This window comes from Accipiter gentilis, chromosome 5, assembly GCF_929443795.1.
Source record: "Accipiter gentilis chromosome 5, bAccGen1.1, whole genome shotgun sequence".
Classification (NCBI taxonomy): Eukaryota; Metazoa; Chordata; class Aves; order Accipitriformes; family Accipitridae; genus Astur; species Astur gentilis.
This window is the reverse complement of record NC_064884.1, coordinates 45,383,001-45,406,122: the sequence shown is the minus strand read 5'-3', so window position 1 is coordinate 45,406,122 and position 23,122 is coordinate 45,383,001. Positions and strand designations below refer to the sequence as shown.

At 46.4% G+C, this 23,122-nt stretch overlaps 1 protein-coding gene across 14 annotated transcripts in view; it reads left to right on the top strand.

Annotated features, from left to right (window-relative positions):
- PIP4K2B (phosphatidylinositol-5-phosphate 4-kinase type 2 beta) overlaps positions 1-23,122 on the top strand; it is a 26,683-nt gene extending 3,561 nt beyond the window's left edge. For 2 of the 14 annotated variants that reach the window (XM_049799383.1, XM_049799381.1), the window contains 9 exons: positions 7,694-7,791; positions 9,420-9,516; positions 13,525-13,677; positions 14,453-14,599; positions 14,956-14,994; positions 16,358-16,471; positions 16,769-17,027; positions 17,416-17,519; positions 18,221-23,122. In XM_049799383.1, coding sequence (XP_049655340.1) covers positions 7,694-7,791; positions 9,420-9,516; positions 13,525-13,677; positions 14,453-14,599; positions 14,956-14,994; positions 16,358-16,471; positions 16,769-17,027; positions 17,416-17,519; positions 18,221-18,301 — 1,092 coding nt within the window. In that variant the 3' untranslated portion in view covers positions 18,302-23,122. The remainder of the gene's footprint in view (positions 1-7,693; positions 7,792-9,419; positions 9,517-13,524; positions 13,678-14,452; positions 14,600-14,955; positions 14,995-16,357; positions 16,472-16,768; positions 17,028-17,415; positions 17,520-18,220) is intronic. The other 12 variants (XR_007505921.1, XR_007505924.1, XR_007505922.1 and 9 more) reach the window with 12 other exon arrangements.

Sequence of the window (23,122 nt, the reverse complement as noted above, 5' to 3'; positions counted from 1 at the left end):
GTTGTTGCTTGGTGGCAGTTAGCTTTTTTTTTTTTTTTTTTTTTTTTTTTTTTTGTAGCTGTCTGGGTACTAGGAATCTGGCAACTTTTTTAGGCACTGGATCAGGACAATGTAACTTTTGGAGCACTTGGCTGTGAAATATTTAGGCAAAGGGAGGAAGGCAAGCAAGCTGACAGTTCTGCATGAGCACTAAGCTAGTAATGAGATTATATCAGATGCACATTATGAAGAAATTGCTGCTAGAAAGGAGGGCAGTATCCTGTGGGGCTGGGAAGGGGGTTAGAAAATTTCAGCTGTGACCTCCTCGCCCTCAGACAGGCATCCAGGATTTCCCAACAAATTCTTGCTAGTTGATTTTCCTCCACCTCTCTGCCACTGATCTCAGTCTGCATTTGGGTGAGCCTCATGAGTGCCTAAGAGGGTTGGTGGCTGGTGTAGCCATGCTGCAGAGCAGGCTGCGAGCTGAGGTGGCTTTGTTTGCTCAACACGCGAGCAGCTGCTCATCCTGGTCTGTGTTTGGGAGATGATGTTGGTGCCCTGGTTATATGGGAAGTGTAATCCCTTATGTGCTTCCAGCAGATGGGTCTGGACAGTTGAGGAATATTTTCAGGAGTACCTTTGGACTTTGCTAGAAATTTTGGGGAGAGGTGTTTAATGTTTGGCTTCTGGACCACGGTTTTAGAAGGAGGGATGAATCTCTTGGCTGTATTTGTGGAGCCCTGCAGTAGGAGGGGAGGAAAACTGCTATCAGCACAAACCAGGAGGCTGTGCCAGGAAGATTCTGTCAAAAATACTTGCATTTGAGATGAACTTTTTCATGGACAAATCAAACAAACAACCATTTTATGCAATCCACCATTTCTGTTGACTGAAGAAATTCCCTTGGGTCCATTAACTGAGTCTGGCAACAGTTTGGCCCTGCCTTGTATTTAAACAAGCTTGTTAGCAGCTGGTGTGAATACAGGCAGTGATGGGTCTGGAGAGGATCAGGAGCAATGATGTTAGCACACCAAGAACAGTAACTGGTTTCTGGAACACCAGTTCTGAGCATATGTGTTTAAATAGCGAGCTGGGTCTTGGCTGTCCTGGTGGTCCCCAGCCAGCGTTGAAACCAAGTGAATCAGGATCAGGGTGGGGCTGTGGCTGGTGTAAGCAGGGCCAAACGTGGGTGGTATTAGTCTGACAGCTAAATTTTGAACTAGAAAACTGTGGAGGGGAGAACTTGTGCAGATAGGAGAAGAAAGTGGAGTCACAGAGGCTCGCCCTTGATTTCTGAGTTTTCTGTAAGGCACTGTAAAATTCAGCAAACGTGGAGATGGTTCCTGGGGAAGCTTTGCTTGTGACTGCTGTTGTCATGGCATTGGAAGAGGAGATACAGCCTCAGTATTGGTTACGTGCGTGTTGCTCCACGCACGTTCTCCACGTCCTGGCTGGACGTGTGTGCATGGGAGCTCACCAGCAGCGGAGGGAAAGTTGTGATGGTTCTGGAAGGGGGAAGCCATCTCACACTGAACAGCGAGATGAACACGGCAGTGTTGTGTGATGCTCTGGAAACCATAGAAACGGTTGTAAGGTGCTGATTATACAAGGCAGTGGGATCCCAGTGAGTTCAGGGGTTGTTGGAGAGGTGACTCTTGTATCTGTTCGTTCAATGAACAGTTGGGTTTGTACGGGCTGCGGTGATGCTTCCCTAGGCGTCAGTTCATCAACTGGAAACGATCTCTAGGGCTCTGTGGATGTTGGCAGGGGCAGGGGGTAGGTATAAACAAATCCCATTTTTGTGAAAATGGGTAGATCTCTTCTGTTGGCTGTGTGGATCTTGCCCGAGGCAGCCTCCTGTGCTCCCGAGGCTCCGATTACTGGCTGAAGCACCAGCCGATCTCCTAGGACCTTAAGGAGTGGTGCCAGCCAGCACAAAACACAGCTATTTAGTATTCAAGTGAAATAGCAAAATTGGGATTTGCAGCACGCTTCTCCCTTCTCTGCAGTGTTGTTTTTGGTGTTGCCATGTTAATTCTAGCCAGAGCAGCATCTGCCACATATCAAACGTTGAAGTCCTATAAATTGGTACTGGCACAGGGTAAACAGCATGTATTTGTCCTTTCCAACACTTGCTATCTGCTGTGGCTCTAATTGACCTCTGGAGAGTGCAGCATATGGTGATGGTGATGATAGCCCATGTTAATGATCGAGGCTGGTGGCTCTGAACCTTCTTATCTTGGGACCTCCTGTTAAAATAGAGATTCCAGGAGCCCTTTTCCTTCTTGGGGCATGGAGAGAAAAGGTTTTCCTGGGTAGTTCAGCGAGGAAAATGGGGCTCAGCTGCCTGCTCTACTGCTGACTCGTGTGGCCATGGGTAGGTTGTTTAACCTTTCCATTCCTCAGCTCTTGTCTGAACCAAGGGAAGTGGTAGCTCTGCCTACCTGCAAGTGAACTGGGAGGACAGATGCTTTCCAGTGGTCCTGAGGCCGTGCTGATGCGGTGGGTGACAGGCTGGTCTGTGTTGGTGGGGCAGCAGGGTAGCACTGACTGATTCCTCTGCCTGTGACATGGTGTTGTGCTGCAACTCCGTCAGGACGCGGGAGTCCTTTCCAGCAGGCTTCAAAGTACTTTCTTTGGGAAGAGGTGGAGTCACTGTCACTAGGGGCTGCTTTTTTTTTTTTTTCCTTCTTAAAGCATGCTGGTGTCCCCAGAATGCTGGTAGAAATTATTGACTACAAGAGTCGTGCTTCCATAGCATTGCAGGGGGGGGGGTTATTAGCTTGGATGGTGATTAATCATGCTCTAATTCATGGAAAACAGTGGGTTTTTTCTCAAACGGTTGCCCAGTTGCTGTACTGTGTTAAGCAGCAACAAAGTTTTGCTGCAGATGTGGGTTTGTCTCCAGGCTAAAGTGATTTTTGCTATGTGTCTTTTACCTACTTTCCCAGTGTATTATAAAGTTTAACTAATGCTCACAAAGTACTTTAAGATGCCTGACTGAAAGCCTTTGAGAGGAACAAAGTATTTTTATTTTCCTGAGCAAATTCCTGTTGTAAAGAATCCTAGAGAGTAGACACACACTCCATCATCTGGATCTTGTTAGTAAACAAATTGCATTTTCCCATCAATTTACTAATGGTAATTGCCACTTTGAGGCTACAGTCAGGTTTTGAAACAAAATTATGCCTGGCCCATTCGTTCTAACAGCTGTCCCTGAATGACACAGAATATTGATGTGTCTTTTATTGAAAAAGGAATTGGCTTTGGTGAGGAAGACAAATTATCAACTAAAGATAAACCCAGAATCGTACTGACTGGTGTTGCTCAAGAATTCAAGTAACCAGGAAATGAAAGGTTAACAGACAGAGGGGAGGTGGTATTTTTCCAGCCCTGTAAGGCTGGGGTGGCTGTAGACTTCTCAGCAGTGTAGGCAAAAATGAATTCTGCTGACTGAGGATGAAGGGCTCGGCCACTCCTGCGGGGGGGAAGGGGAGAGCTGCTAGCTGGGGAGCTGGAGAAACAGCGGAGCTGAGCTTGCTGTTCCTCTGGCTGCTGGGCAAATGGAAGAGGAGGGTGGCGGTTGCAGCCTGGGAGAAATGAGGGTCTTCATCACCTTCTGCTGTTGCCCCAAGCCCTGGTCCTTCCTTCAGTGGCATCTGGCTGCCTTTCCCTCTATGGCTCTGGCTGGGATCGCACTGTTTTGACATGCCGGGCAATGTGCTGCCTTGCCTCTCCTCGCTGGGGCAACCTCGAGAAACACCGTGCTGTTCGCCTTGCTTGGGAAATGGCTCCTTTGTTCTTAGAATATGGTGAAACCAGCAGAGAAATGTGAAGCATCTCTTTCTTAGTGCCCCTGCTGTTGCCTTGTGAAGATGTCAGTTGGTTTGTCTGAAATGTGTCTTGGTTTTAAATCCTCTGAGCTCCACTGAGAGCTTCCGAGTCTGGTGCTTGTCTGAGCCTTTTGTGAGGCTGATGGGCATGTGCCATTCATGCTGCCTCTGACCTGGGGAAGGGCAGGACCAGTGTCTTATGTGTTTCTGCAATATGCAGGTGGCAGTGGCAAAATACACTTAAATGATGTTTTCAGCCTGGACTGGTCCCTGTCAGGTTGTCTGTGCTTTCTACCCAGTGGGGGAATAGAAAAGTCCTGGCATAAGAGGACTGTGCGAAAACAGGGGCTTATTTTCAAGAGGATTCAAAGGCAGATTAGGTCTAAAAAGCTGGATGCCTTACAGAAAACCAGCATCATGCTAGGTCTGGAGGCAGATCCCTAGTCTGAAGAGCTTATGCTCTGTATTAGCCATTCTTAACTTTTTCCACTTTGGGGACCTCTAACGCTTTTGTAGTGGAGGTGTGGAAATACCCCAAGCACAGAATGCTGTACAGCACGGACCTGCTCTTTGCAGTTGCGGTGCTTCTCAAAATAGCCTGTGACCCCTGCGGTGAGGGACTGCGGTGCTGTCTGCTGCTGCACCTCTGTTCTCTGCAGCTGCCTCTTCCTGAACAAAAAACCAAGTCCGAGATCTTGCTGTCCATCTTGTGGCAAGTACCATCCCCAGAGATCTCCAAAGGCAAACTTTCTACAGCTGGGTAACATCTCTCTGTGGGAGACAGGAGGGTCAGACCTGTGGGAATGGGCTCCCCAGGAGCCAGGGGTTGCTGGGCACCTCATTGCTATGCGCCTTGCTGTGACCTTGCCTTCTGTAGCATAAATACACAGAGACACACACTCTGCTATATATAATCTCCTGCTACACGCCTCTCCTGGGGAGAAGGCGAGAGAGCAAACATGTGCCAGGCGTTAGTCACGTCGCTCTCGGAGGCTGCTCAGATTCCACCATGATAAGCACAGGAGAGGATCCCTATAGAGCAGTGCTGTCCGCTGCTTTTGTTTGGGCAAGGTCTTCTAGTGTTTCACTTGGCACCACGCTGTGGGACCTGGCCTGATAACCCTTAGGAAGGGGTGCTGGATGCTGAGGATCATACTACGAGGAGGGAGAATTTGGGATATCCCTTTTCCACGGTAGTGTGGGGTCTTTTCATTCTTCTCCTAAGGAAACTGTCAAGCAGGGGAGTTACTGTTGGAGCAGACAGTGCACATGCCTCTTGCTTAAACAATCAAAACAACCAACCAAACAAACAAAAAAAGCCCCTAACCAAACTCATGTTTGCTTTTTAGACTGGTGGCATGAACAAAGGCTCAGGAGCCATCTGACCAAGAGCTGCCTTGTGCAGTAGAGGGCAGGCTGTCAGTTCTGGGACTAGAAAAGGCCAGTTCAGCTCTTCGGCAGCAATTCTAGTTCCCAGCACAAATCCCTTCCTTCTCCCCATCTCCAGAGCCGGAATCCCAAAGCATCCAGAAAGCTCTTCTGTACACAGCTGGAAGAGGGGAAAGGCTTCTGCAGGGGGGATTTTTTTGGCTGTTGTCAGGCTGCTATATCTTGGGAAGAGTGGGGGCAGCTTTTAAATGAGACGAGGTATCCTGGCGCACCATTTCTGCCAGTCAGGAGGCTTGCAACAGGTACAACATTTGCTTTGAGGTTTCTGCTTTGGCAGAAACGAGGACATCCAGAGACGTCTTGACATCTCACTTTGCTAACATTTGTGTCTGAATTTCTGGCAGGGGGGAGACAATCTCCAAATCGCTGTTCCCTCTCAGCCGTCAGCACCCTTCCTCCACTCTGGAACAAGCTGATAATAGCTTGTTTGTGCCTTACCCACCGCCGAGAAGAGGGCTGAGAACAGGCGTGTCTAAGGAGCTGTGCTGTCGGGCTTCCCCTCCTGTTAGACAGCAATAATTAGTGGCTGGAGGCAGCGCCTCTTTCTTGATACAGAATTAGCTGTATTCTCTTCCCCCCTTCACTCTGAAGGGAAATCACTGCATGGGGCTCTCTGATACAGCTCCCGACAGAAGCTGGACCCCAGGACCTGGGAGATCACTTCCTCACCTGCAGTCCTCTTGCCTTTCCTCTCTTGTAGCTGTGGCTCAAGGAGCAGCTCAGTGCAGGATTGAGCCTTTAGCTTAAGCTGGGGGGTATTGGCCTCCCTGCTCCATTGTGATTACAAATGATGGGAGGTGTATGACATTATCTATTCATTCATCTGTGGGGCATTCTCTGTACATCCCAAAGCACTTTATGGGAGTGCTTAATGCTACTCAGTGCTGCTATAAAGTAAATACAGGGCAGGGCTTTAGAGAGAACCATCTCTGCTCTTAACGGAGTGGCCGGTTTACTTTCCGCTTATCTGTTGTGTGGGATGACTGTCTCTGAAAATAGTCATCTTTTCTCTTTGCAATGTGTATGTGTCTTTCTTCCAGTCTGACGTTTGTTAAATCTGGTCTGTTTTTTCCCTGGTAATGATGGAGAAAGGATGTGAAAAATACATACCTCATCAAAGGCTTGCTCATATAATTAGACAGCTCACTGCACATCTCCAGAGCTGGAATCTCCATGGTCCTTGCAGAGTTGAACCGCGCCACAGATCCCACTGCAGAATGGCTCCCTCCCACCTCCTTTCCTCTCCTCCTCCTTGGAGGAGATGTGGCAGCAGCTATTTGGACAGTATGGTGTGTCCTATGGCATGCAAGGAGTGGGGAATCTCAGAGCTGGAGTCCCTTTCCTTAGGCTGACGGCTTGGACCCCATTCCCAGTCAGCAGGGAAATGCTGCATGCCTTCCAAGCGTGCTGGAAGTCACTTGACCTGCCTAAGGTTTTGGTGTTGGAAACAGACCCCAGGCCTGATTCCCAGCCAAACCCTGCTTGGCACAGTAATTATGGGAATGGAGTTGTAATGAAATTGCTTCCTAAATCCAGCATGTTAATAGCAGTTCAATTAGATGGGACTTGTGTGATTCCTGTGAAGTCCGTGTGAATGACTGACACTGGGGCTGTCCTCAGAAAAGGCAGCTCAGAAACGTGCTGCCTCTTGACCTGCTCTTGAATGCTGGCACAGCCTTGTCAGTGCATGGGCTTGTCTGGAGCAGGGTAGCCAGATATAGTCCAGAGGTGGATTTTGGTTTGGGGTTTTTTTTCCCCCGCTATTGATGTTTTCGCTGCTGGGTGCTGTAAGCCTGTCTGTACAATAGTAGCTGAACGTTCATTCTTCTGCTTCCCTTTATTCCTGTGGCTGCCCCACATGACTAAGGAGCAAAAACAATCTAGTGGAGTGAGTCATCCCTTTAGAGAAGGTGGGATAAGAGCAAGAAGAGACAGCAAGCATAAAAACAGCATCCACAGGAGACCTGTGCTATGCTGCACCAAAACTACACAGAGTCTGTTCTGGCTGGCCACGTTGAAGACTGTGGTCATCTGTGATTTGTAACAGTGAGAACTAGTTAAGGGATTGGCTGATGCAACTTTTCCTAAATAAAGGCAAAGGTGATTTATTTAAAACATATAATCTGCTATTTCTTGGTCTGTAGGTTTGTCTCAATTCTAAGCTGTATCTTGGATGATCAATGGAAAGTGAACAGATGAAAGAGCCAAGACTGGCTCCGGAGTACTCACCACATGATTGAATGAGATGCTTCTGTGGCTTGTAACCACAGTGTTCTCCAGGTTGCTTCAGCACAGCAAGTTGCTCTGAAAGTCTAATGGGTTATATTGCTTCAGAAACAGCTTCTGGGGTATTTGGCATCGCTGTAAGTCCATTGACAGTAACTGCAGGGCAGTGGAACTTGGGTTTTGAGTCTGTTTCCTTTCTCTTTTAGATCAATGAACTCAGCAATGTTCCTGTCCCTGTCATGTTAATGCCCGATGACTTTAAAGCCTACAGTAAGATTAAGGTGGACAATCATCTATTCAACAAGTAAGTAGGTGCTTCCCAACTTGTTTGTAATTAGAGCTCTTTGCTATGGGGGAAACTGGCATGGTGAAGGCCTTTTGGTTTGTTCCCTGTTGTAATGCCAAGAGGTCTGGCATGGCTGGACACATTCCCCAGTCCGTGCCCTGCCCAGACCACTCAACAGGACATGGTGGGGGGGTCAGTCTGTCACTGAGATTCTGTCTTGTGGTTTGGTTTATATCCTTTGAGTGATGAGAAGTCTGGTAAGGCCAGGCTCAGAAGTGGCACTGCTACAAAGCTAGCTACCCATAGATATTCACTGGACTGGGTAGAAGACAATATTTTAGAGTTCACAAAGTGTAACTTGTCCAAAGCCCTAGGGCTGGAGTTTGCTGCACATCTTGGTTATGCACAAAACTGATGCAGGACTGTCTCTTGACTCCTGCTGTGCCTTGTCTGGGTGTCCTGTCCTGACCAGCAGAACCCAAATCCCAAGACCATGGAGGAGAGGGCAGGAGTTTACGCTCTGTGACCTGATAGGTTACTTGTCTCTTTGAGACTGTTCATAGGAGACAGCTGTGAAGCTGCGTTGTACGCCTGGCCCATGGGGTTTCTATGGAGTTACCCCCTTCTTCTTTCCCCAAAAGATCAATTTTTGGAAGCCCCTTTGAAACCATGATTGTGACTGGTGCTCAGAGGTGTGTTCTGTGCCCTGGCTCTGTGTGTGTGCAGGTCTGCAGTACTCCCTGATTAATGCTTCATTTTCACTAAGTTTCACAGGGATCAGCTTTTGAGAGTGGGAGTGTGATTCAAAAGTTTGTCTTCTCTGGCACCTACAATTTGCAGTATCTGCTTTTCCCTCTTCTCCTACATAGATTTTAGTTTCCCACGTATTGGTGCAAAGGATTCTCATTGAGAATGAGCTGACAAAATCTCCCACTGTGTCCAAGCAGGACCATCCTCTGCTTCTTCCTGCTGGGCAGAGTAAGAGCTCTGGTAGGGAGTAGATGCAGCATCCCTCAGCGACAGGGAACATGGTCTGCTGTCCACTGTACTGTGCTTTGGGCAGGCCCCATTCCTGGCTGGTGAGGCCTAGCAGCAAAGCTCGCTCTGTAACGGTTGGGACTGGTCTGGAACATGCCAGACTGGAGCTGATTCACCCCCTCTCTTTTGCGTTCTGGAGAGATGGTTTGTCGTGTGTTGACCTTTCTTTTGACGCACGAGTGATCTGATCTGATCTGAAATAAGAGCCACCCCCCTTTCCTCCAGCTTTTCATCTTAAACAGTAACAGTGTGTTGCAGGGGGCAGCTGTGTTACTGAACGGAACAAAGCAACAAAGGAGGAAAGAGAGAAATTATTCTGTCAGATCTGTGCTTGTGACAGGGGAGATTGTTCTGTAAGACAGACGTCCTCATCCAAAGAGCCTGTTAGTCAAAAGCTGGATCCTGCAAGCATTTCTGTGAACAGATGACTTTTGTAGGCATCCAAAGAAACAAGCTACTTTAATGAGGATAAATACTTGCAGAATAGGGCCCTTGCAGGTAGGAGGGGGCTTGGATATCCTGGGAGGTTAGCAGTGAAGTGGGAGGAGAATTGAGTTTGATTTCACAGGCTGGACATTGCACAAGAATATCTTTTCTGCTTTGCCTAGGGAAAACTTGCCAAGTCGCTTTAAATTTAAGGAGTATTGTCCACTGGTGTTCCGAAACCTCCGAGAAAGATTTGGGATTGACGATCAAGACTACCAGGTACCGTCTCTTCTCTCCCTGCTCTCCTAACACCTTTCCCTAGAACAGAATAACCAAGCTGGAAGAGAAACTATGATATCAACATTCTTGTGTGGTCAGTTTTTATGGGTTTATAATCATGGTTTGAATGGTTTTACCGTAACACTAGGGGCTCACAGCAATGGAGTAGATCTTGCTGTGCCAAGGACTGGGCACTTGCAGAATGAAAAGATGGTTCCTGCTCCAGAGAGCTTACAGTCTAGGCATAAAATAAGAGGCAGCAGATGGTTGCAGACAGGCAGGAGCTGGAGGATAACAATGATCTAGTGCAGAACATCTGCAAGGAAAATGAGTCTGTCATGTTTTTACAGATTCGGGTGCTGCTTTAACTAAGTGTGCGTGCCAAGCATTGGTGCTGCTGAACTGGGTTTACAAAGGTGGCTGCTGCTTTGGGATGTGTCCCCCAAGGCCAGAGGTTCAGACTTCCCTTGGAGGGGAGAGACATTTTCTTGTATTAATACTGCTGGGCTTAAATCCAGTGAAAGAGAGATGTCGCAACTCTTGCTGCTACAGAAGGGCCACCCTTCCACACACAGCTCTTAGTCTTATGCATGCAGAAGATGTGTAGTAGCAGGCTGCTTAGAGACCTCTTAAATGAGGGAAGAGCCAGTGCAGAAAAAGAGGGTGGCTTTGATAGCTGCGTGGCCTTTAGCAGGCTGAGTGTTAGGTAATTAAACTCAGTATCTTTGGCACTCCACTGCGGTTGATAAAGGCTGGCAATGTGCCAGCACTGACTGGTCAAGGGCTTCAACTAAAATACTCATTGGAATCTGCCAGCCCAGAGAGGCACGATAGGGCTGGAGGAGTGGGTGAGTGGTGCAAGCTTCTTGCTCTCTCCCTTCTTTGCTTTATGTGCAAACCCAGCCATGCTCCCTGCTGCCCTTGTTGTGGGAAGAGGAGAGCGGAGCAGAGCTGTTCCTGCTAATCCCACGAAACTGCTTCCTTCTGGTAGTATGTGTGTGTGTGCCCATGTCCACATACGTCTGTGTATACACCCTCCCCAAGCGTGTCAAAATTCTCCCTGACTATATTTAGATTATTGCCTGATCTCACCCTGGTTCAAAGTTAATATAATGAAGAGATCTGTTTTCTTACTCCAACTGCATGGCTTGTTGCTCTGGTGAGACACTGGATCTACTTGATCCAGTTTCTGGTCTCATGTGGTATGGGGAAAGGAACAGATGTGTAGCACCTGCATCCCATGCTCTGACCCTTGTTCTCTGACCAAGTGGGGAGCACACTGGTCCCTCTGTGAGAAGGGGTGACCTCTGAGAATACCGGGATTGGTGTTTGGGGCTTTTTGCTTCTTTGTGTAACTGTGTCTCAGTTGCCTCTCTCCTGGCTGCCAGGGCCCATCCTACTCTGCTGCCTGTTCTCAGGCATGCTGGGTACTCTGAGGGTGTTTGCTCAAAGTGAGACACGTTTTTCGAGCAGAACTGACAGTCGTCTTTGCTTTTCTTCTGCAAGGGGCCAGCCATCCCCAGGAGGAATAGTAAATGCTGGTTGCTGCCTCGTGGCTGCCTCTCGCAGCTCTAGTCTGGGTGACTGCCTATCTGCTGATGGAGATAGAGCTGAGCCCAGCGTTAGGAGGCAGGTGGTGTTCATTGTGCCTGTGTGTGCCCAGTGCCTTGTAATTACCTGTGAGCCATGAGTTGCACACACAGATCTCTCCTGCTTGTGATGGAAGATCTCTTATTTTCAGGACACGGCTGCTCAGTTCATGCTTTTCTTGAGCACATGCCTGTTAGATTATTAATTTTATTTTTTCCCTCTTACCGTCAGGCCTGTTCTTAAGGCAGCAATGGCATTTTGCCAGGAGAAGCAGTACCATTGCCTACTGGTCTGTTGACAGTAGTTCATGCCAGGTTGTGTATGGCTCTTGAGGAGACTGCTTGGCCAGCAACACCCTGCCCCTGGGGCTGGCTGTACCAGGGTATGAATTTGTGTGCTGGCTTCCTCCATACCCTTCAACATACTTGCATGCAGTGAAGTCATTAGCTCCTAATTATTTTTTCTCCCAGTCCATCCACTATAGTATATGTTAAATTTTTTTTCTCAGTTTCTTTTAAGAAATTATGAGAACCATGCGAAGTAACTTACATAGAAGCACCCACAATCTTGTTGGTTCTCAATACCTGGTTTATCATTTACATTTTACCTGTTGCTCTGAAGGATTACTTCTCCCATCTCTGGGGTAGAGCAGTTTGGCTCTTTAAAAGTGTCCAGCTAGAACAGAAAGCAGAAAAGACTCATTAGCTGAATTCAGGTGGGTAAAATGTGATGGGTTGAGTGGGAATCGAGCCAGAATGCTAAATATAACACCCGAACTGTGGAAGAGGTGGGAGTGACAGGAAGGGAATGAAGTAAACCTAAGGGCTGTGAATTTGGTAATGTCCATATGTGGTCACATTTCTGCTTCCCATCTCCTCTAGAAGAAAAGCTCTGTGGTTTTGAGGTGAGGGGTGATTAAACTGTGTAGCAGAGACTGATTTGCAAATGTCAGCAAGAAGCAAGGGGTTATTTTGTTTGCCTTTATTTTCCTGATGGTTTCTAAAGCCATTGGCAGGAGTAGAGTTTTTCCTCTGCTTCATTAAAGTTTTAAAAGCTTTAAATGCTTCATTCTGAAAAGAAACCTCTCGGCTCACTTGCAGCGAGACATGGTAAATCCCTCTTTCGCAGCAGGCTCTTCTTGCTTGCGTGTCTGTGTCTGCAGAAGAGCAGGCTCCCTCTGCTGTCTGCTCTTCAGAGAGCTGAGGGAAGGAGCGAACAGTGTAACTAGCAGCTAAAAAAATACATCATGAAATGCATTGTCCAGCCCTGAGATCCTGAAAGACACATCGATCTTGAGTTAAAGACCACTATCCAGGTGTCAGTACCACTGTGTTTCAGAGCACAACTCTCAACTCTCCCCCTCTGCTTGCACCAGTGGCAAGGAAATGCTAGTGAGTCTACACTGTTGGCTGACAAAATGGCTTCTGAACAAACGGTGGTGATGGGGCTGGTGGAGTTGGAAGGTAGTTGCTGAGAAGTGATGGAGGAAACAAATGGGAGACGGGTGACCTGCTTGGCTTAGTCTGGAAGGTGTGAAGAACAGTGTCTCTAACAGTGGGATGAGGCTCACAGCAAGTCCCCCTACCTGGGGAGAGGCATCAGAACAAAGAGCTCATGTTGTGGCGCAGGAAACATGGTAGATACTTCATCTGCAGCTTGCATGGGATTTTCCAATTCTACTGCAAGTATGAAAAGAAGCTGCAATGTTTCGTTGCTAAGGGTGGAGACAGGGATATAAAGACAGATGCTGCTGGTTGTCGGAAGAGCAACCAAACTATTTATACTCACAGTCGTCTTCATCCAATTGTAAGAATAGCAGAGGCTGAGAGTGACTTTTGGTTTCAGGATGACCTGTAAAGAATTCCCAAACAATGAGACTTTTCCCAGTTTAGGCTGCTTTTTGATGGAAAAGAAGACAGGCCATTTCATTTTTTTCTGTTTTTCCTTAAACCTTGGACTGTTCTTAAATTTCCAGGAAGAAATACTAAGAAATCTTAGCCTGTGTTTACTGCCACTTTAAAAACCCCATAGTAAAAAACATCTTCAAAAATGCATGCCAGGTGTTGGCGTAAAACGCATCAACAAATAGAAGGCCCAGATGAAAGCTCTAAACTCCATGTCCAGACTTCTAAACAATTGGGTTAACCTCAGCAGTGCTGAACACTCAAGGATGCTTGCTTATTAACAGTCACGATTGGAGTGTGTTTGCAAGTGTGCTCTGAAGCTCGGCCAGGACACTGTCACAGTGATGAAGGTGGAGCACAAAGTCCCTGGGATGTCTGTTGTTCCAGAGCCAGGTTGTGGAGCTGGCCCTGGTCACCCATGCCTCATCTGCTTTCCAAGGCTGCTCTTCTTTCCTCTCCAGGGAGGTGGCAGCTTCTGCCTCTTCTCCCCACTTTTTTGTTCTGGTTCCCTTAGAACTCAGTGACACGAAGCGCCCCAGTGAACAGCGACAGCCAGGGCCGATGTGGGGCCCGGTTCCTCACCACCTACGACAGGAGGTTTGTCATTAAGGCAGTGTCGAGCGAGGATGTAGCAGAGATGCACAACATCTTAAAGAAGTACCATCAGGTACGGTGAGTCTGGAACCCTGGGAGGGGAGGTGGCAAACACCTTGGGGAGCATCTGGTGATTTTCTGGGGAAATGGAGCTTGGATTCACAGTGTGCAACCTGGCAAAGCTCGCAAATAGCTTTTGCAGAAGAAAACAGTGTTCCTTAGCATCTGAGAGCCAATTATGGCACAGCTGCCTGTTTCTTCACAGTGCTGAGCTCTGCTCACAGCTCACCCTGTTCCTTACATCAATGAATTATGGATTGCCGGTACCTGAGATCTGTAAACATGCTCCTAATTCAGTCCTTTGAATTAGACTTTCCAGAGGGACCAGGGAGGAGACAGTTACGTGCAGCAGGGAAGGCGGGGGCAAAGTGGGACAGCTGGAAATATTCTACCCTGATCCACATTATCTGCCAGTCCATCTGCTCTTTACTTTCAGATACACTCACATAACCACAGGAATTGAAGTTAGCCAGTGCCAACAACAGACTCGCCCCGCTGAGACTGAGTGACGGACATGCACACCTAGTCTGTTACAGCAGGCTGGACATGCACACACAGTGAGATGATCTGTCTCAGCTCAGGGCTGGAAGGTTCTTACAATGCCCCAACTTGCTTTTCTTGAGACACTAGGAGCCATTTGCAAGCCTCCTTTCCTTTCACTTCGGTGTCAGATGGCTGGAACTGGAGGCTTTAGTATCATCTTCTTGCTGAGCTTGTGTTCTGTCAGAGATGGGTTTTGTGTGACAGTACCGTCTTTCTCTGCCCTTCCCGTCCCTGCTTTCCTCCAGTTCATAGTGGAGTGTCATGGGAACACCCTCCTGCCCCAGTTCCTTGGCATGTACCGGCTCACCGTGGACGGAGTGGAAACCTACATGGTGGTTACCAGAAACGTATTTAGTCACAGGCTGACTGTGCACCGGAAATATGACCTGAAGGTGAGGCTTTGGAGGGCAGTCATGAGAGCTCCTTTTCCAGGAGGGTGGGAGTTGGTCTTTGTAACGCCTGTTTGACGAGGTCCTGGGCTTTGGTTTTTGTTCAGGGGGTCAGGTTTTGGGGGCTCTGAATGGAGCTTCACTTGAGGCTCAAATGTTGTTCCATTCCCCTATCCCAAGTGGCCTACACTACATCAGGGAGATCTGTAAGTCTAGCTCAGGCATGAAAAAGGTGTTAAGCACTGATTTTAAAAATACTTTCATTATTTTTCTGCATGGAGGAATTAAATGGTGTCAATGAATTCTTTGGGAATATGACATACAGTGCAGCAATGCTCTTTTCTTTATTCTTTTATCAGGGCTCAACGGTATCCAGGGAAGCAAGCGATAAAGAGAAGGTATGGACCGTTCCTGGCCAGCCTTTCCTTCCTCCTGGTGGTTGGAAGCAGGTGGGATCCAGCTGACTTCCCTTTTCCAAAGGGGTATTGAGCAGGGGATATTAAATGGGCCCTGAGTGATAACCTGTTTCTGTCCCACCTTTCAGGCTGTGCCCAGTAACTGCTCAGGAAGAGATGGTGCAGATTTGGTGGTGCCCTGCCCTGCTCTGTTATGTTGACACTACCAGGAATGGGGGGAACTTCTTGGGGGACAATCCCACAAGTATCAAAACCCATATTAGTGCAATGGTGTCTTTATGGAAGGATTTCTTCATAGTGCTCCCTGTGTACCAAACTGAGTCAGGTCAGCAGTTAGCTTTTGCAACAGATGCTTTTATAAACCAGACCAGCTCCTCTCAGATTCTTGGCATATCTCAGCATGTTTGTAAGGTTTTGGTTTCTGGTGCCATTAGGGAAACTTATGACTAAGAATCCTGCCCCTGCAAAACTTTGGCTGTGATGCTGCCATGAAAGGTCCTGTTGAAATCACAGCAGTAACTCATGGTACTACATGTTCTGCACATGCACATGGGATTTTCAGGTTTGGGACCACAGAGTAAGTCTACTCCAGCCTGCCCTAACATTAGATCTCTAGAATGAGCCAAGGAACTCCCATTTACACGGAATGCTCTGCCATCGAGGCACAGCTTCATCGTGCCTAAGTGTCCCTGGCTTGCTGGCTCTTTACTCTCTAGCTTTTTCTGCTTATGCAGTTTGTCTCAGACCATTCATATTAGCCACCACATGCTCATATGTCATTGTAAGAACAAAATAATTTCATTCCCAGCTGCACAAAGGGGTTGTATGTTCTTCCGTATCCATGAGAAATCCTGAGGGCCTGCTGCAAGCAGATTGCTCAAAAAGCAGTGGTTTTAATTTTTTCCTCAAGCCTTTAGGGAGAGGAGCATTTTTTTTCAAGCCGTCACCCCTTCCTCGCCAGTCAGAAGCCAACAAAATGCATTTCTGTTCTGGGAGTTGGTTGGACCATCTCTGGCTGGAGCCTAGCTGTCAAGCTTTCAGCCTGCAGCACATCTTTCTGGCAGTCTTTAAAGTTTGAGTTGCTCTCTGTGTCTCCCTTCAATTTCCCCCTAGGCACAGCTCAGCACATGGATTCATTGACAAATATTGTGCTCTGCCTGATGCCATTTTCATACTTAGTGGACAGGATGAGCCACTTCACCTTATAAACAGGCAAAAGGTCCTGGTGCAACCCCACATTCAATCAGAGTCTCTGTGCAATCAAAATACCACTAATGGATCAGTGTACCAGCCTTCCCCCAAGAAGTAGGGGTTTTGAGAATTTGACACAGGCTTTTTGTTGCAGGCCAAGGATCTACCAACGTTCAAGGACAACGACTTCTTGAATGAGGGTCAGAAGCTGCATGTTGGAGAAGAGAGTAAAAAGAACTTCCTTGAAAAACTGAAGCGGGATGTGGAGGTAGTTTCCTGGGGGACAGTTTTTACTCTGTCTCCCATAACTGGATCCTCACTGTGGTCTCTGGCTCAAGGGATGCAGCAGTGACTGAAAAGCAAGTCATTCCTGGATCAGTCAAGTAAATACAGTCAGTGTTATGCTGATGGCAGTGTACATATGCTCTCATGTGTAGATTCTCTAGAGTCTAATAAGGGTTTAGCTCTCACTACAGCCCTTTCTTAGGAAGATACTGGCAGACTAGGACTGAGGATTTCTGATCCCATGTGGATGCTGTTATTCTCACTCATGTCTTTCTCCCAGTTTTTAGCTCAGCTGAAGATTATGGATTACAGCTTGCTTGTTGGGATCCACGATGTTGACCGAGCAGAGCAGGAAGAGATGGAAGTGGAGGATCGGGCAGAGGATGAGGAGTGTGAGAACGATGGTCTAGGAGGCAACCCCATTTCCTCCTATGGCACACCCCCTGACAGCCCTGGCAATCTCCTCAACTACCCTCGCTTCTTTGGGCCTGGAGAGTTTGATCCTTCTGTCGACGTCTACGCCATGAAAAGCCACGAAAGTGAGTATCTTGGAATATTGATGAAGGTCTGGAGTGCAGAGGAGGTATCCTGTGGTCTGGCTGGGCTAAATGGAGTGGGAGGACTGTCCGCAGAGAGAGACAGACCCTGCCAAGTGTCTCTCCTTTGCTGTGCAGTCCCTTGTTGTGGATGGTATGAATTGGAATGGATAGAAGCAATGCTTGGAGAGTAGTGGCATGTTCAGAGAGTGTGTGGGCCTCTGGTGTGCTGTTTCCAGTTATTCTTCTCTGCCCTTCTGCAGCCTCCAGCTGCCTTGCTTTCTCTGCTAGTTGCACCAAACCAGATCTGCCGTGTATTTCTGAAGGAGGGGGGTGCAGCTGGGCTTTGCTCACAGCTCAGGGTGTGCTAGCAACTCTCTTGCCTTGCTAGGTGCCCCCAAGAAGGAAGTGTACTTCATGGCCATTATAGACATTCTTACGCCATATGATGCAAAGAAGAAAGCTGCACATGCTGCCAAAACAGTGAAACATGGGGTAAGCAGCCTGCTGCCTGCAGGGAGGATGGGCTTTGGGGCTTCTGCTTTGCCTGCATGCCTGCGTGCATATGTGTGATGTCTCCTGATGCTGATTTTTCTACCAGTATGGAAATTCTCCAGTGATCCTATGCCCAAGGACAGCTCTTCCCTCACTTACTGTCTCCTTAGACTGTCTGGGAAAGGCTTTACCTCTAGGTGGTTGGAGATGACTTGCATTTATGTCCCAGTTTGGGAGGTGCTTGATTTCCCTGGTGTGGCACTGACAGCCTCACAGAGCAGGAATGGACTGGCTGCAGGAAGACATACTCCCCTGCCCCCTTCCTGGGGCCAGTCCTGTTCCCTGGCAGCAATTCTGGACTTCCCAAAAGGGCTTGAAAAAAGCCCAGGGTAGCAGGATATGGAGTTTTTCATGCTCCTTCCAAATCTCCTCTAAACCATGAGGGAACAAATCCAATGGTTTGACTTAGTGGTCTGCAGAAGGTCCAGCTGGAGCTAGAATCAGTTTTCGTGGGGATCTCTCTAGACCTCTCAGGATGTTTTTTCCTGGAACTTGCAAGTTGTTATGGGTCTTTCCAGGCAGAGACAAGCTATGCTGACATGGTTGCTCCCTGCTGTCCTCCCTCCTCCACCCTTTGCAGTGCTGCAGGGTCTGCCCTTCGAGGAGGGTGTTGTGACTTGTCTCTCCTCTCTGCCTTGCAGGCTGGGGCAGAGATTTCCACCGTGAATCCAGAGCAGTACTCTAAACGCTTCAACGAATTTATCTCCAATATCCTGACATAGTCGTCTTCAGCCTTCAGCGAGAAATGAAGAGGGGCTACTTCCAAACAGAGAATGCAGCCTGTGACACTAAAACAGACACTGTAGCAGCATGTGGGGTGTGCATGTGTGTATGCGTGCGTGTGTGTGTGTGCAAGAGTGAGTGCGTGGCACTGTGTGACTTCCGAGAAAACTAATTCTAGGTGCACCCTCCAACAGTCCACTTGACCCAGGTGGAAAAGTGGGTTTTTATGTTACAGAAGTGCCCAGACATAGATTTGAGGGCTTTTTAAAACAAGAAAAGTGCATTGTTTCAGCACTGCTCTTTCTAATGACATTTTCTCCTCTCTGATCAAGAGAATCCCATAGGGATATGATATGTGGCACTGTATAAAAGGGGTCGCTCTAGATCACATTCAGTGAGAGTGAAGCAGTGCCTGATTCCACAAACTACTACTTTTTTTTTATTATTATTATTGGACTGTCTTTACCAGAAAGACATACAAGCCCTTTTATTTCCCTCTTGATAGGAATTGGAAGGAAAATAGCTCACCATTTCAAGGATGGAAAATATTACTCTGATAAGGAGGAGTCGCTGAACTTTAGGTAAATTCAGACTGGGACGCTTTATATTTTTTGGTTAATTTAAGTAACAAAACCTTTTTTTGTAACTGCACTTGATTTACAAAAAAGACGAGGGAAATGAACACCTACCAAAGATGATCGCTTAAAAAGGTGTAACTCCTAGAACCTAAAAAAAAAAAAAAATCAGTGTGAGAAGTAGTAGAGGCATTGAACAACCTCAGATAATATTGTGCTTGGACCCAATGTGCTTTAAATTGGCCAGCTATGAAGATTTCATGGAAAAAAAAAAAAAAAAAAAAAAAGGCATTTTGTACCTGTAGATATGGGATAGTATTTGACTATCTGGAACGTTTCCCTGTCACACCTCAAGTCAGGAATTGCCGTGTCTTTTAGATGACAGCTTCACATCGCAATTCTGCCAGTGTTAATCTAGCTAATGTTCAGTCTTCCTTACTTGCCCGATCTGCAACAGGTACTTGAATTTGTTTCCTGACAGACGTTCTTTGGTTAGTTGGTTTATTTTTTAAATGGCAATGTGACTTGCACACAAAGGAATTGGACTCGCTACCAGTGGGGAGTGCTGGGAGCTGTGACTGTGGAGCAAATTCCACTGCTCAAGAGGACTCAGGACTTGAGCTGTGATTGTTTTTACTCTTCTCTGCTCCATACCCCTCTCTAGAGCGACAGTCAAGGAGTGGAAATGTTTGAACACTTGCGCCAGATTATTCTCCCCCCCCCCCTAAGGAATTGGAACTGATTTGCGTGACTGAATAACGTCCTGTTTTGTCTCCAGAATGCTTGTAATATTTTTCACAGCCAAGCTTGTCAGACTTGCTTTGGGTTTTGTTAGCTCTGCTGCACAACAGTTACAGATCTTTTGGTTCTTTTTTTAATTTTCTTTTTCTTTTTAAGCAGGATTTAGAGTTTTGAACAAACCTCTTGCAGTTGAAACATGTTGCTTATCTGCCTTGAAACTGTTTTCACATATGCCTTTGTTTCGGGAATAAGCTGTTTCGAATGTCTGTCCTGTGCTGTAACGCGTGCTACAGTTTGCTGTGTGGAATTTGGTCCTTTTGAGAGATAACTGGTGCTCATCACATCCTGGTAATTTCCCTAGACTAACGCTAGCTCTGGTCTGGATTCTGAATGTGGGATTGGGTTTTTTTATGTTCATACCCACATTTGTGATGTGAATCCAACAGGTCTCAACTTTGAAGGGGACAAAAGGGGGCTAAAGTTTCAGCCCATAAGAGTGCACTGTAAATAGAGTCTTTAAGAAATCAAAACCTAATATTAGGGGTCATAATGGGATATGAATCTTTTTATTCATTCATGGGTCATTCCCTTTGACATGAGACAAATTTCTTCTGCCACTGTAGTCCAGTCCCTATTCTGTGTGATGTGGGGGCTAACACACCATTGTCTGGGAGGCTGAAGAGTCTCATGTCTTAAGGTGTGTAGCTGGAAAAGCCACAAAACAAATGCAGCTATGAGAATACTTTAAAAAAGGGAGGACTTAGAGGGTATCATCAGCTTAGTTTTGTGGGCATTATGTTGGTTGCTTTTCTCTTAAACAATAAGCACTTAAGTTTACTATCAATTAGAAATTAAATACCAATCACTTTTTATTCTTGACAGTTTTAAAAATCTGCATTGAATCTGCAACTTTGGCCTGGTAAGTTTGCTGTTCTCCTTTTGGGAAACTAGCTTGTACCTTTTAAACTGTTTATCTTTAAATCATGTATTAAAAAAATAAAAGAAAAAGGGGGGAGGAGGAGAGAAGGAAATTAGTGAACTGCAGACATCCTGCACTGAGACACTACAAAACAAACAACCCAAAGAAAGTAGAAGAATGAAGCTTGCATAGCTAGGAGCAACAGTCTCATTCACTGAATTTCATAAACAGGAATGAAATTAAAATGCAGTTAGTTCCTGCAGCAATCTTTACAGAAGTCATGATGCTAAGGGCTTAAGAGCAGTTAACTGTATTTTCTTATTCCACTCTAAACAAACTCCTGCTGGAATTAAATTGGCTGTCTCTGGCTCAAGTGAAAAGCCCCATAAACTCTATTCACTTTAGCACTTCCCCAATTCTGCCACTTCTGTCAAGTTGCCATACTGTGTGTATTAAAGTAATTAAATGCAATTTTCTCACTTAATGATGTATTACCCAGGTATGTAACTTTGTTTAACATAAGCATTTTGTATATTGTTTACATTTTGAGAGGTAGCATTATGTTAAAAATGCTAATTTTTGTTTCTAGACAGTATTTTTATTACCAGAATGAGAAGTGAAGCTGCAAATATTTGATTTGTTTTTAAAAGGGACTTTTTCTTTTGTTTTTGTTGTTTTGTTTTGTTTTTTTTTTTAATCTTGTTTTAGGTCACTTTTTTAACTCAAGTATTTAAAAGGAAAACCCAGCCCTTTCAATTCTGGTTTTACAACTGCTTGTGCTAGTTTGTTGTCTGTTTCTGGTGTGAATTTAGTTCTAGTTTGCTGAATGTAGATATTTCTGTCTGTAGCATGTACCCTGCGGAACACTTTACACTGAAGTGCATTTGACTGAAAACCACCCTCGGCTGAAAGAGTTGCAGTAGGTAGGCAGGTCACTCAGATCCTGGTCAGAGTGCAGGATTTTTCAAGAAATTGCAGTGCAATTCTTGGGTCAACTGGAGTTTCAAAAAGAAAGAAAAACTTAGTGTGCAGTGTCTCTCTCCAGTGCCCGAAGGCAGGGTGAGTTTGTGTGAGAAGCAAGCAAGCTGCAGGATCTGTAGTCCTGCCTGTACTGAGGGTCTCTCTCTTTCTGAACATGGGCCTGATCTGTCAAAATTTAAGAACTAAAAACTGCTTTGAACCTAGAACTTATCTTCCTCGTTGAGATAGCTCCTACAGTGTAAATAAGAGTGGGAGAAGGAAAGCAAGAGTTGCGGAGTCACAGTTTGGGTGCTGCTCTGCTCCAATAGTGCAATAAAAACCACTCAAGAACATGTTGGGTCACCCTTTAATAGGAACCACGTGTTCTGGAGGTACCACACAGCACCCACCCTTTGTGTCAGCACTAGGAAGGAGGCCTGGTATTTGCTATATGTAAGAAGACTGTCAGCAGGAGTTCAATTCTCACAGCAAGGAGCAGTGGGATCCTTCCCTCTGGTCTTGTACACGCCTCTGATTGACGTGTTTTTAATTATAAAAGCCACGATCATGACATTCATCACAGGGAGAACTTCTAGGGTAGTAGGTGACTCCAGATTTTCTGCATAAACGAGGCTGTACTCCCACATCCGAGAATCCTAGTTTTGAATTGGATTATCGTGATCAGCAAGAACACTAAAACACTTGAGTCTTATTTCCTTTTCTGGGAGGAAACTCCTGCTTTCCCCTCCAGAGCGCTGCCACAGGTTCCTTTAGTGGGGACATCAGCTGGGGACTTGCCTCTTAGCCCAAGAAAGGCACAAAGCAAGGTTGTATTGTAGTTATGGGTCGTGTTTGGTAGGGGTTGTGTCTTAGCCTTGACGGACGGATGCCTCCCAGTCCTGTGACTACTATGCAGTCTTTATAGATGCCTCCCTTCAAGCTGCACAGAGGTCAAAGTGTTTAACCTCAAGGTGGTACAAACCTTTCAGAAGTCAGTGTGTGTGTCCTAAACTTGGTTTGCAACACTGCATAACCAATCTGAGACAGATCATCCTTACAATAGCTCCAAAAACAAAACAGGTATCTTCTCCCCATCTGTGTCTTAATGCCCCATTGCAGGTTTGCCTGTCAACTTTCCCTACTTCTGCAGAGCCATTCTCCAGTATCCGTATTAGCCACTACTGATTTTCCTTGCTCTTTGAAACGAGTATCTATCTTGTGTAATAGCGATGGCAAAGCTCGGGGAACCAACTGCTGGTCATCCATCATTTTTAGTGGTTTCAGTTTTCACCACTCAGAAATTGTGCTGGTCTTTGTTTAGCTGCACAATGCTAAATGCAGCTGGATTGAGTTGGGTCAAGTGAGCGTATTACACACAGGTCACATGGGTGGGCAGGGCTAATCAGTGCAACTGAAAAAATGTGAATAAATTAAGTTTAATCTAAAACTAAAAAAAAAAAAAGCATTATAGGTTTTTTCACTGCTGTTTTTTAAATAGGAATTTTAAGTCCTCTGTGCTTGTCTGTTTGCTAGGAGCAGTTTGAGACACTGTTACTGTTTTGAAATGCATGCATGTTACAAGATGAGTCTCCAACCAGAGAAAAATAAAATTAAAACTTTGTGTA